This window comes from Lygodium microphyllum, chromosome 28, assembly GCF_053477565.2.
Source record: "Lygodium microphyllum isolate KBCC chromosome 28, Lygodium_microphyllum_v1.1.10, whole genome shotgun sequence".
Classification (NCBI taxonomy): domain Eukaryota; kingdom Viridiplantae; phylum Streptophyta; class Polypodiopsida; order Schizaeales; family Lygodiaceae; genus Lygodium; species Lygodium microphyllum.
This window is the reverse complement of record NC_141162.1, coordinates 95,767,714-95,780,057: the sequence shown is the minus strand read 5'-3', so window position 1 is coordinate 95,780,057 and position 12,344 is coordinate 95,767,714. Positions and strand designations below refer to the sequence as shown.

General features: G+C 39.5%; 1 protein-coding gene across 1 annotated transcript in view; it reads left to right on the top strand.

The window, feature by feature from the left end:
* The window catches only part of LOC148011776 (NAD(P)-binding Rossmann-fold superfamily protein), a 65,532-nt gene extending 53,525 nt beyond the window's left edge, over positions 1 to 12,007 (top strand). Inside the window, exons 5-12 of the mRNA XM_087670685.1 lie at positions 7,568 to 7,652; positions 7,738 to 7,808; positions 7,932 to 8,063; positions 8,577 to 8,692; positions 9,692 to 9,815; positions 9,932 to 10,000; positions 11,294 to 11,414; positions 11,503 to 12,007. Coding sequence (XP_087526811.1) covers positions 7,568 to 7,652; positions 7,738 to 7,808; positions 7,932 to 8,063; positions 8,577 to 8,692; positions 9,692 to 9,815; positions 9,932 to 10,000; positions 11,294 to 11,414; positions 11,503 to 11,627 — 843 coding nt within the window. The 3' untranslated portion in view covers positions 11,628 to 12,007. The remainder of the gene's footprint in view (positions 1 to 7,567; positions 7,653 to 7,737; positions 7,809 to 7,931; positions 8,064 to 8,576; positions 8,693 to 9,691; positions 9,816 to 9,931; positions 10,001 to 11,293; positions 11,415 to 11,502) is intronic.
* Positions 12,008 to 12,344: the final 337 nt, after the last annotated feature.

Here is a 12,344-nt window from a genome sequence, read left to right as displayed (position 1 = left end):
AGGACAATTGGAATGTCACAAATAGCTCATTGTCAAAAAATACAAATTTTCGATAGTGGGCTGTAATTTCAAAAAAAATCGTTGCTTATAAAAGCTAGGTTAGTCCCAAGGAGGTTTGCATTTTAAACTTTGTACTGCTCTAAATCATTATCATTGTTCTAGCCTTAAGGAACTCATTGGCCATGCTAACACTTTGGAAGTGGAGCATAATGGCAACAAATCATTCCAAAAAAACAATAAGAAGAGAGTGGCTGATCATGAGTAGTCAGCCCCAAATGAAGGACAAAAACAGAGGTAGAAACATGCATCAAATTAAAGAAGATGAAGTCCTATGCACCTCCAAATGCTCCTTAATTTTGCTCTAGTCTATACTCACAAGCCAAGCAACTTTCTAAAGAAGAAAGCAATGCTTCACGAAAGAAGGGAAGTGTTCTATATGTGGACAAATAGGCCACATAGCATAGCAATGTTCGAACAAAGGACAGAGCAAAGCTTTTGATAACAAGCCCAAGTTACTAGTGATGATCAATGCTATCAAGGATATAGTGGCAAACAAACATCACATTCCAGAGATGTGCAAACTATTAAAAGCTTGGGGACATTTGTAAGATAAGTCACTATTCCTAATAGACCTTGTACTATTTTTGATAGACCTTGGGGCAAATGAAAACTTTATTTCCTTGCAATTGGCTAAAGAGCTTGGATTAAAGAATGGAGATATGGAGTCTCAAGCAAAAGTTTTGGTCAATCTTTAAATGCTGATGAAGATGACACAATGAAGGCTATAATACCTTACATTAGCAAGCTAAAACTCCAAATCCAAGGCTACAATGATGAAGATATCTTATGTTTCGAAGATTGTGATGGTAGTGACGTGCTTTTTGGTATGCCATGGAGTCATAGGGTAGACTCAGCTATCTTTTAACAAGAAAAGAATGTAGAACTTATAGACAAAGATAAGAAGTACGAGATTCAACCTAGAGTAACTGGAGACACCTCTAAAGTAAGCCATATGCAAGTTTCTAGAGCAATTAAGGATTGTGTTCAATGTTGTTTTGATACAACAATGAATCACTAATCATGCATAGGTCTTGGAAAGATTACATGAGATTGACACATTCCAACCGCAACATTCTCATCTATTTCATTTTTTGGGTTGGATTGGACTTTGGCACATTTGTTGTACTAGAAATGCCTTTATCGTTGTGTTTGCCTTGTTGGGTGTAAAGTCCCTTCGGGTGTAGTGTAAAGTCCCTTAATCTCCGTGTATTAACTTATACAGGTGTGAACATACCCTTATTTGTACCCTAACATATAAATACATTTTATTCTTTGTGTACCGTGAAGAGCTAGTACACACTTCTTGGGATTCTCTCACTCTCACACTTAACAGTGCTCTTCCAACTCACATTCCCATTGTGCACTCATCCCAACAAACTAGTATCAGAGCTGCAGCAACAATGTGTGTGTTTCTTGAGGATAGCATGAGTCAGTTCAGTGTCGTGCACGCACGTAGTAGTCAGGTCATCACCTTTCAGTCAGTCGAGGGGCAGCAGGTGTTGTTTTGACCGGGTGATAGGTCGGGTTGGTCAAATGCAGCTTCTTCAGGCCAGTGTGGCAGCAGGCGTGTGCAACGTATCAGCAGGTGTTTGTTAAGCGAGGTAGGTGACAGCTCGGCTATCAGTCGGAGGCAGGCGGCAGCACCTGTAAGCTGACGGAGACAGACGGCAAACTGCGTGGACCTAGGCGACGGTAGGCGGCAGCACGTGAGAGATTTTTGATGACATGGCACATCTTCTTAAACCCTAGTTCGTGCGTGTAAGCACAATTCTCAGTTTTGTGCAGATTTGTGCTGGAAAATTTGGGGCTTTTCCCAGATCTGATGCTATTCATGCATAAGAGCGACATTGGACCGGGAAATTGCAGAAATTGTGCACATTGGCCTTGAAAATTTGGGGCTTTTTGTGTATTAGTAAAATTTTCCTCAGCTAAGCCAAATTTATTGACATTGGTGCACATTTGGACTCGATAAATTTGGGGCTTTTGCAAAATTTGCATGTTTTTCGCTCTCGGGAATATGTATTAATGCAATTGGGGCAGATTGGTCATTGAAACTTTGGGGCTTTTGCTGAAATTTGGGGATTTTGGGAAAATTTGATGTGTGAAATGCACTTTGGGGACATTGTTAAAGTAATCTTGGTGTTGTAAGCATTGCAACTTGAGTTTATTATCTTCCACTTGTGAGATTTTGAAGAAATTGCAGAGAATTTCGGTGTTTTTTGTGTATCAGAAGTGCTTTTGGGCACATATGTATATAGTACACATGTTAGGTAGCTCCCATTGAATTGTTTATTGCTGAATATTCATGGTGCAGTAGTCTTAGTGATCATTTGCAGATCTGGGATTGTTGCAAATGTATTTTTGGTGATATTTCTAAAGTGGGAGTCACCTTGCAGTGATGTATGCATGGAATATATGTTGAAATCTCAGTTATATTGATGAAAGTCATTCTTTCTATTGATGCAAGTGTATTTGGATCAAATCTTGCTTTTATTTCCTGAAGTTTTGGGCTGAAATTAGCTGAATATTCAGCCTGTTATTTACTGTCATAAAATACAGCGTTGGTACTTGGCACTTTGCTAAATAATGGCCACTAATGCTTCTAGCAGCAGTGACACTAAATCCCTTCTTGAAGAGGTTTGATGGCAATGGCTTTGATATGTAGAAGGACAGGATGTAAGACATTTTGTTTGTCAAGGACTGTGATGATGCTCTTTTGGAAAACGAGCCTGTAGCTATGACAAATGAGGATTGGGCTAGACTCAACAAGAATGCCATTGCATATATTAAAATGGATGTATTTGATGATGTACTTACAGCCATTAAGCGTCTTGGTATGGCTTATGCCATATGGAAAAAGTTAATGGACACTTATGAATATACAACTCCAGTGAATCAAGTGCATCTCATGTGCAAGCTTGTGAATATAGAGGTGGATGAGTCTAAGCCAACATTTAAGCATTTGAGTGCTTTCACAGGGATTTTGAGTTAGTTGTTGCAGGACTCTAGTTTGCAATCTTCTAATGATAATTGAAGGCTATTTGCTTATTGATGACTTTACCAGATAGCTGGGAGTCTTTGGTTCTTTCACTAAGCAATAACCCTTGCTAAACCTTAGATAGTGTAAGGTGCTCCATTCTCAATGAAGAGATCAAAAGAAAGTCTAGTTTAGAAATCAGTGGTTTAGCCTATCATCTTAGAGGCAGGTCAGAAAGAGCAAGCAAGAAAGAAACAACAAGGAAAGAAAATGAAGGATGATAAGAAAGATGATGACAACTCTCCCTCAAAAGAAGGTGCAAAGGCAAATGTTGCATCTAGTGTGATCATTGAAGAGCTTCCTGATATTGAAAAGATATGTGTTGCAACATCATGCAATAATGTAGATATTATGGCAACAGTAGATGATATGCACATTATCAAAAAGGAGGTAATTGATGTTTTACTTTTAGCTCGTGATGGGCTGTCCCAATCATAGATAATGAAGAGCGGTGCCTCTTTTCATGTTACTCCCTCTTTGGAGTCTTTTTCAAAATACACTGCAGGTTGCCTAGGCAAGGTTTACTTGGGCAACAACTATGCATATGAGATAGAGGGTGTAGGTACCATTCATTTGGCCCTTGAAAATGACCAAGAGCTGATTTTATAGGATGCCAGATATGTACCTGGCATAAAGAAAAGTCTATTGTTTGTTGGGTAGCTTGATGCAAGAGGATATTTTACTACCTTGGTGGTGGATCTTGGAAGGTCCACAAGGGCTCTATGCTAATTGTTCAAGGCAACAAAAGGGGACTTTGTACTATTTGCATTGTAAAGCATTACTTGGCAAGTTCTTGGTAAACACATGGGAGCTTGTACCTTTGCCCAAGGATATGAAAGCTATCCCTAATAAATGGGTTTACAAGGTGAAATGTATAGATGGGAAGCCCAAGTTCAAGGCACGTTTACTTGCTAAGGGCTATACATAGAAGGAAGGCATAGACTTCCAGGAGGTTTTTTCACTCGTGGTGAAGATGACTATGCTACATGTTTTGTTTGCTCTCATTTCATCCTTGGATTTAGAGTTGGATTAGATGGATGTGAAGATTGATTTTCTTCATGGTGACCTGGATGAAGAGCTGTACATGAAATGGCTCAAAGGTTTTGCAATTCCAGGGAAAGAGCATTTGGATTATAAGCTGAAACGCAACTTATATGGGTTGAAAACAAGCCCCCTAGATAGTGGTATAAAAGGTTTGATACCTTCATACTCAGCCATGGATTTAAATGCAATCATGTAGATTACTACCTATACACTATACAGGCTGATGATGGAAGCCTTATTGTGCTGCTCTTATATGTGGATGGCATGTTGATTTGTAGGAAAGCATAAGAGTACTTTGAATACTCTTAAAAGGCAGTTAAGTTCAGCCTTCTCAATGAAAGATTTGGGGGTAGTTGAACACATTTTGGGCATGCACATTAAAAGAGATAGAGGGCAGCACTTGTTGTTTCTCTCACAGGACAAGTACGTTAGCAAAGTACTCGACAGGTTTAATATGGCTGATGCTAAGCCTCTTGGTATGGCTTTAGCGCATACCAAGCTTAGCAAAGTTGATTGCCCAAAGGATGATGCAACTGCTAGTGCTATAAAGGGCATACCTTATGTATCAGCTTGTGGTTCTTTGATGTATGCCATGGTTTCAACTCGCCCGGACATTGTTCATGCTGTGGGAGTTGTTAGTAGATTCATGTCTAACCCTGGCAAGCCACATTGGAAAGTAGTGAAATGTATCTTCAGATACTTAGAAGATAGACAACAAAAGTGTATATGCTATGGAAAAGGCACACTAGAGTTGTGGGGATTCTGTGATTTGGACATGGCAAGAGATCTTGACACTAGAAAATCTACCAGTGGGTATGTCTTTACTTTGGTTGGTGGGGCTATTCCTTGGTGTTCAAGGTTGCAGAAAATTGTGGCACTGAGTAGCACAAAGGCCGAATATATTTCACAGCCACAGAAGCTTCTAAGGAAGCTATTTGGCTTGGCCATTTGGTCAAGGATTTTGGTCTCCCTTCACGTACTCCAGTGCTTGGTTGTGATAGCCAGAATGCCATATGTCTGGCTAAGAATGCCTTGTTTCATCATGCATATACCAAACACATAGATATTTTGTACCACTTCATTCGACAGGTCTTGGATGATGGTCTTGTCACACTAACGTCAAAACCCAAGATAATCCTACATATGTTCTCACTAAGAGTCTTGCAAAGGCTCAATATGAGCATTGCATCTAATTAGCGGGAGTTGGCTAGCTTAAAGGTACCACTTCGGGCCTTTAAATGTGAGGTTGTTGGGTGTAAAGTCCCTTAATCTTCCTGTATAAACTTATACGTGTGTGAACACACCCGTGTTTGTACCCTAATATATAAATGCATTTTATTCTTTGTATACCGTGAAGAGCTAGTACACTCTTCTTGGGATTCTCACTCTCACACTCAATAGTGCTCTTCTAACTCACATTCCCATTGTGCACTCATCCCAACATGCCTTTGGAATGCATGGTCATATTGGTCGCAATAGAGTCTTATTGTTGTGGCAAGTGGCTTCTATGATATCAACAAGGTTCTCATTGGCGATGTGGTTGATAATCTCAATAGTTAACTGTTAGAGATTATTCACACGACTTCGATCACTACTCACGTGTGATGGTGCAGGATACTTTATTGTTTAAGGACTTCAACAAGTTCTCTCTTTCTTGGTTTCATACTATTTTTGGGTTTTGTTTTTCCTAGCCTTGAATGTGGCTTTTGCATGTTGGCTAGACAACCTACTATATATTTGATTATTCTCTAATTTCAGCAACCTCTTACGAGAGAGAGAGAGAGAGAGAGAGAGAGAGAGAGAGAGAGAGCTTCTCATCGGGGGTTTGCCCATCGGCAATGTGCTGCGGGCTCGCAAGATTCCCCATTGCAAATGTATATTTTGTATTACTTGTGATGAGACCCATGTTCATCTTTTAATTTCTTGCCTGGTTGCTAGATATGTTTGAGACTTCATCTCCAGAGTGTGGACCTCATTGACCTATCAGAGAATGGCTATCTGTTCTTGGGTCTTAGGCAAGACCCCGTCCATGGCCAGATTACAATCTCATAATCCTTGCCTCTCTCAATTCATGTGATGGACTGATCTTTGGCACATTTGGCGGATTTGCAATGCCTTAATCTTCGATTTGGCCTTGGGTATCCGTGGTTATGTGGGTTGTGTGCGAGGCTCGCTTTTATGGCAGATTTCGTCCATGATTTCAGTTGGCCTCATAATTGGAGAAGTGGCTACTCCATGCATGAATATTATTTGCTCCACCCTTGTTGTGCCCTCTCTATGATCCCCTTCTTTTGTTCCTGCAGAATGGTGGTTGATAGCCTTTTAGAGAGTTTTTGTTCTTGTAGAATGGTGTTTTGACAGCCTTTTGGCTTCATGAGTGTTTGTTGCCGTCAGGCTCGGTTGGCTTGAAGGCCTGATATAAATTTTTCTATACATTAATTCAAACTTGAGAGAGAGAGAGAGAGAGAGAGAGAGAGAGAGAGAGAGAGAGTACTCAACACAATGATGATCAACCAATGCACTTGAGTGAAATGAATCAAAGTACAATGAATCAATAATGTTTAGTTTGCAAAATGTCTTTAAATAGAAAACCCTAGGACTAAGTGTACTAAAGTGACTTGAGAAACATTAATTGCACAAGTGTAGTATGTTAACTGTCCTAAGTGACACAACTAGTGTGTGAGTCCTGTCTATAAAGCCTGCACCAAGGGACATGGGGCATTGATGGGTAGCCCATGAGATAGCCAACATGATGAACGACCTATGTTGTGAACCCTAGACAAAATGCTGAATATGGAATGAAATATGTATGGAGCCTAAAAATACGCAAGAGTGTGAAAGATGGACAACCCGACCTGGGATGTCATAAACATGGTACACTTCAGAAAATTGTGGAAAATGGTCTGGACCTAAAATGGTTGACCTGACATGTGCCAAAATGTGCATGGACATGGTATTGGTTAGACAATATTGGTGCCTAGATATGGAGCTGGACAGTGACTCTCAACATACACTGCCATAAATAGCCTAAACATGACACAATGACCTAGCTTGGCGTGCATACCCAATGAGTAGCCTTGGCGGACCAAAGAAAAAAGTGGACAGCAACCAGAACTCAACAAAGCTCATAATGTCCCTTATTTGCTTAGTGTACAGCCCATAAGAGATGATCAATTTTTAACACAACACTCCACAACTTTTTTCTTTAACACATGTGACAGACATTTTTCTTTCCAATGCAGTCTCTGCAGCAGGGAGTATTTTGAAGGCAACTCTTTTGCAATGTTGAATGTTGCATGGTTTCAAATGACTTATCTAGGCTTGAAACATTGTTTTCATGCTCTGATTTAGTGCTATATTCACTATTTTAAAGTTTGTTGTCTCACATATGTATTGCATATTGATAGTCTCTGTTTTGTTGTGCAGGTAGTTCCAATTAAGTTTGACCCTCGAGATGAGGGCTCCATCAAAGCAGCGATTGCAAAGTCAAATGTTGTTATCAATCTCATTGGTTTGTGAACTCAATTGTCCTCTACTCTTGTTTCTAAATGCTAGTATTGCAAGGTCTTGTGACTGATGCGTTGCTGAGTTGGCAGGAAGAGAATTTGAGACTCGCAACTACAAGTTTGATGATGTACATGTAGGGATAACAGAGGCTCTATCTAGGGTATGAATTTTGCAACCTTGCTGCTGCTCTGTTTTTTTTCCGGGATGTGATGCAGTAATGAAAATCATCTCACATAAAGTGCAGGAAGATTGTTCGATATCTGATTATGATGTAATTTGACAGTTATCAAAGGAACATGGAGGGATTATTAGGTATATCCAAGGTTCTTGTTTGGGAGCTTCACTTTCATCGACTTCAAAACTTTACCACTCAAAGGCTCTTGCAGATGAGATAGCACTCAGGCATTTTCCAGAGGTAACATCTAATATTACTGGAACACATTACTGGAGTGCTCACAACACAGTTGTTAATAGGCGAGCATTTAAGTTATATATTGAACTTTCTTGCAGAGTAGGATTTTACCTGGATCAAGTTTGGCATGAATTGGATGTATGCTACTACTAGTCTCATATGAAAATAAAGTCTGCTGAGAGTTGCTCAGGTGCAAAAGCTTAGCTTAAACATGGGAAAGCCAACATGTTTGTTCTCTGAGAGCTCATTGCAGTGTAATGTGCAGAGACATAAAAGGTGTTTAAATAATGACAGGAGAAAGCCCAAACTTTTAATATGGCTTCTCTCAGTTTTTAGTTGCCAAGAAAATTGTCTAAAAGAGGTAGGCTGTTGTGCACCTAAGTGGTAGTGTATTAAGGGTGCCACCTGTACAACTTGATTGTGTGACATTGTAAAGGGACTAGGAGTATGGAAAATATTGATCTCTGGCTTGACATCCTACATCTTGATTTTGCTGCTCGTTTATTTATCCTGCAGGCCACGATTTTGAAACCTGGTCCAGTTGTAGGAACAGAAGATCGTTTCACAAATGAGTGGGCCTTGAAAGCGAAGCATCTGTCATTCGTTCCCATGCTTGATGGTGGTGAAACCAGGTGATTCCCTTGACATAGTTGAATTTCTATTAATTCATGCTCCAGTTGGAGTTTTTCCTCAGAAAAGATTTTGATCGGGGTATTAACATCCAAGATATTAATACTTAAAAGACAATATGTCCATTGGTAGTGTTCGTGATTTTTGAAAGTGGCTCATGGAAGAGCCATTCTGCAGTCAGCAGCAGTATAGGCTTTGTTGCATCTTGTTTTGCTGAATTGTTGGCAGCCAAAAATTAATTTAAAAGACTTGCAACATTTCTGAATGCGAGCAGAAACACAAGCAGAGAAGGTCCTGCTTAGGAGGAAAAGGGTGATGCATGCCTGTTGACACCTGTCTATAAGGAAATTTACTGATTCAAGCGTGTATAACAAATATCTCAGATCTTGAGAGAGGTATTTGTAAAGGTGCACTAGAATTCCATTCACAAATGGATCTCATGGGAATGTAAGGGGTTTCAGTGTCTAGGTATAAGTTACAGGCTGTGTGCCCAAAACCGCCAACACTCATGTGGTAAACCAAGTGAGATACTCAAATGGAAAACCAATTTGAACTTCTGGCCATTTGACATTGACATTTCTCCAAACTGAGCATTGATCCAAATAGCAATATTTCAGACATTTCAAAATGTTTGTGCGTGTTTTCATCTATAAAGCTTATTGCAATGGTATGCCTAACATGTTCAGTTTATGCTGAACATAGGCAACCTAAATATTTATGGTAAATTATGTTATCCCTGTGCTACTTTAAAGTTTTATTTCTTTGAGATACTCAAATGGAGTTCCAATTTGAACTTCTGCCCATTTGCCATTGAAATTTTTCCAAACTGAGCATTGATCCAAATAATTTCAGACATTTCAAAATTTTTATGTGTGATCTTATCTCTAAAAATATGCAATGGCATGCCTAACATGCTCAGTGTATGCTGAACATGGAGAACCTAAATATTTCTGCTACATTATGTTATCCTTATGCTATTTTAAAGTTTCATTCTTGGACAGGGTCCAGCCAGTTCACGTTAGTGATGTTGCAGCAGCATTTGTGGCAGCTGTGAAAGATGATGGCAGTAGCATGGGGAAAACCTATGAACTAGGCGGCCCAGATGTTTATAAAATGAAAGAACTGGTGTGTTTATTGAAGTCAAAATACTATTGAAGCTTGATGGCCTCATGTTCTTTTTCTTGTGGCTGAGAGAGAAGGAAGAAGAATGCGTTTAAGTTTTTTATTTTTTTGGTGGCCAGGCACAATTGGTTTTTGATGTTATCAGAGAGCGACCATTGGTGATAAATATTCCAAAACTGTTACCTATGGCAAGTATCATTCAGCTGAAATTCTAAGACACTCGACATTTTTATGGTTTGGTTGTAAAAATCAAACATTTTAAAGGATATTTTTTGTGTTAAAAAGGTGCTTAAACTCTCCTGCATGCCACATTCTGGGCAACAAAATTACACGAAGTCAAAGAAGTCAAAATGTTTTCGTACATGTCTAAATATTTGACAGTTCAATGCATAAGCTACCACATAGCAGTTGTAACTTGTCATTTTGTCCGATTCCTGAGTTGGTTAGGAGATCTGACCTTATGCACCCAGAATATAGTATCTCTGAATTTTGAACCATATTCTGAATTCTGCCCTGCCCCTCCAGCCCCAGGTGCAGAAGCATATGGTTCAAAATTCAGAGATACTATATTCTGGGTTTGTAAAGGCAAACATTTTAAAGGATATCCTTTCTGTTAAAAAGGTGTTTAAAGGCTCTGCATGCCACATTCTGGGCAACAAAATTACACGCAACTCAAATGAGTCAAAATGTTTTCACACGTCTAATATTTGACAGTAATGCATATATTATCATACAGCAGTTGTGACTTGTTACATTTCCGGACTCCTGAGTTGGGTAGGGGATCTGACCTTATGCACCTGGGATGGAGAAGCAGGGCAGAATTAAAGCATATGGTTCAAAATTCTGAGATACAATATTCTGGGTTTGAGTCTTCACTTTATATGCTTCAAGTTAAGCTGTTAAAGGCTTGGTTTCAGTAAAAAAGATCGTCACAGGGTTAAGCTTGAAGTTAAGCTACCTAAGCTATTCAAGGCCTGCAATTTTGTACGCTCAAAATTGAGCTGTTTAAAGCTTGGTATACAACAAATGTTGGTGGATGTGGTTGGTCTTATGAAGAGAGAATGTAAAAGTTTGGCCATTGTGTGTCTGTGGGTGTGGCTTTTGCAAATGTTGGTGCATATCCGTGCATGCATAGGTGTAGAGAAATTTGGTGACACATGCTGCAGCAAACTCTTGCATAATACTTGTTCTTGAGTCCAATATGTTCATTTCTTCTCAAGATTTTGAGGGGTCCTGCTTATCATGTTACTAAAAGTTCTATCAATTCAGCAGTAAAAATTTTATGGTAGGGACAGTAAGAAGAAGAGGATGTATGTGCTTGTTGGTGTGCTCAAGTCTAGGAAACAAAAAATTTTGATGAATTTGAGAGACTGGTATTGAAGAGGTAGTTTTGTTGTCAGTTATGTTGACTTGCGTTTATTTCATGCTGTTAATATTCTTTTCATGTGTTTCCTTAATATCACTTTTGGGGGCTTATGCAGATGCTTGCAGTACCAAGGGATTTTCTATTCAAAAAGCTCCGATTGCAAGTGTCATCCCTTAGTATGTACAGTATGGATTACCTTGACACACTTCCCATTGATTTAGTAGTGTCTCCTAATGGTAAGTCCTGACATATGAATATGTTGCTGCATGTGCTTCAAACTGTTCTGCTTCCTAAATGTTGCCTTCAATGTCGAAATGTGTACAGCCTTGACGTTTAAGGACTTCGGAATTTCTCCACGCAAGTTACAGGGTGTCACCATGGAACATTTGTATGCATATCGCACTGGTGGTCCATCATTTGGCACAACATGGCTAGAACAACATGGCTAGAACGTTTTTGAGCAAGTTCTAGGTTTGATTGTACTTCAAAAGTCTCGGCCACCCCTTGGTCATGATCACAATTTCCGATCAACAATTTTTTGGTAGATGACATGTAGAATTCTTGTGCAGAAGCATTGTCCAGGTTAGCATGTATGGGGAACATGAGACTGATTGCATATGCAACTGTATGCTCAATTTGACAGAATTTTAATAACACCTGAAATAAGTTCAGTTGTATTGTCAATGACACCCAGTATAAGAAAGCACAAATGTGACTTATCCACGGGAATGCTCTCAGTTTGGAGTTGTTTCCTGCTTGTAAAAGGTTGAATAACAAGAACTTACCATGTTTTAAAGTTTTAGTAATTTAGACCCTTGCAGTAATTGAAGCCCAATGGTTTTTGTGCAATATGATTGCATCCAATGCCATTTGTGATTTTACTGCACGTGGAATTAGTACATGTATCTATATTGCTTATACAATATCGTAGTTGGGTGCAATAGGGGGTTCTTGTTAGCAGTCATGCATATCATGTGTTTATCTCCTGCCTGTGAGCCTCAGTCCAAGTCTGATGAGACATTTGAAGCTCCGACAGAGTGTTTACTTCAGGTGGGGGTTACACCTTTGCATTTCATTTCTGACAGGGTGGACATTTTGACAGTGGGCGGGCTGACTTGGGTGGCCGTATTTTCGGCTCGAACTTGTTGTTGTGCCAGTTATGGCAT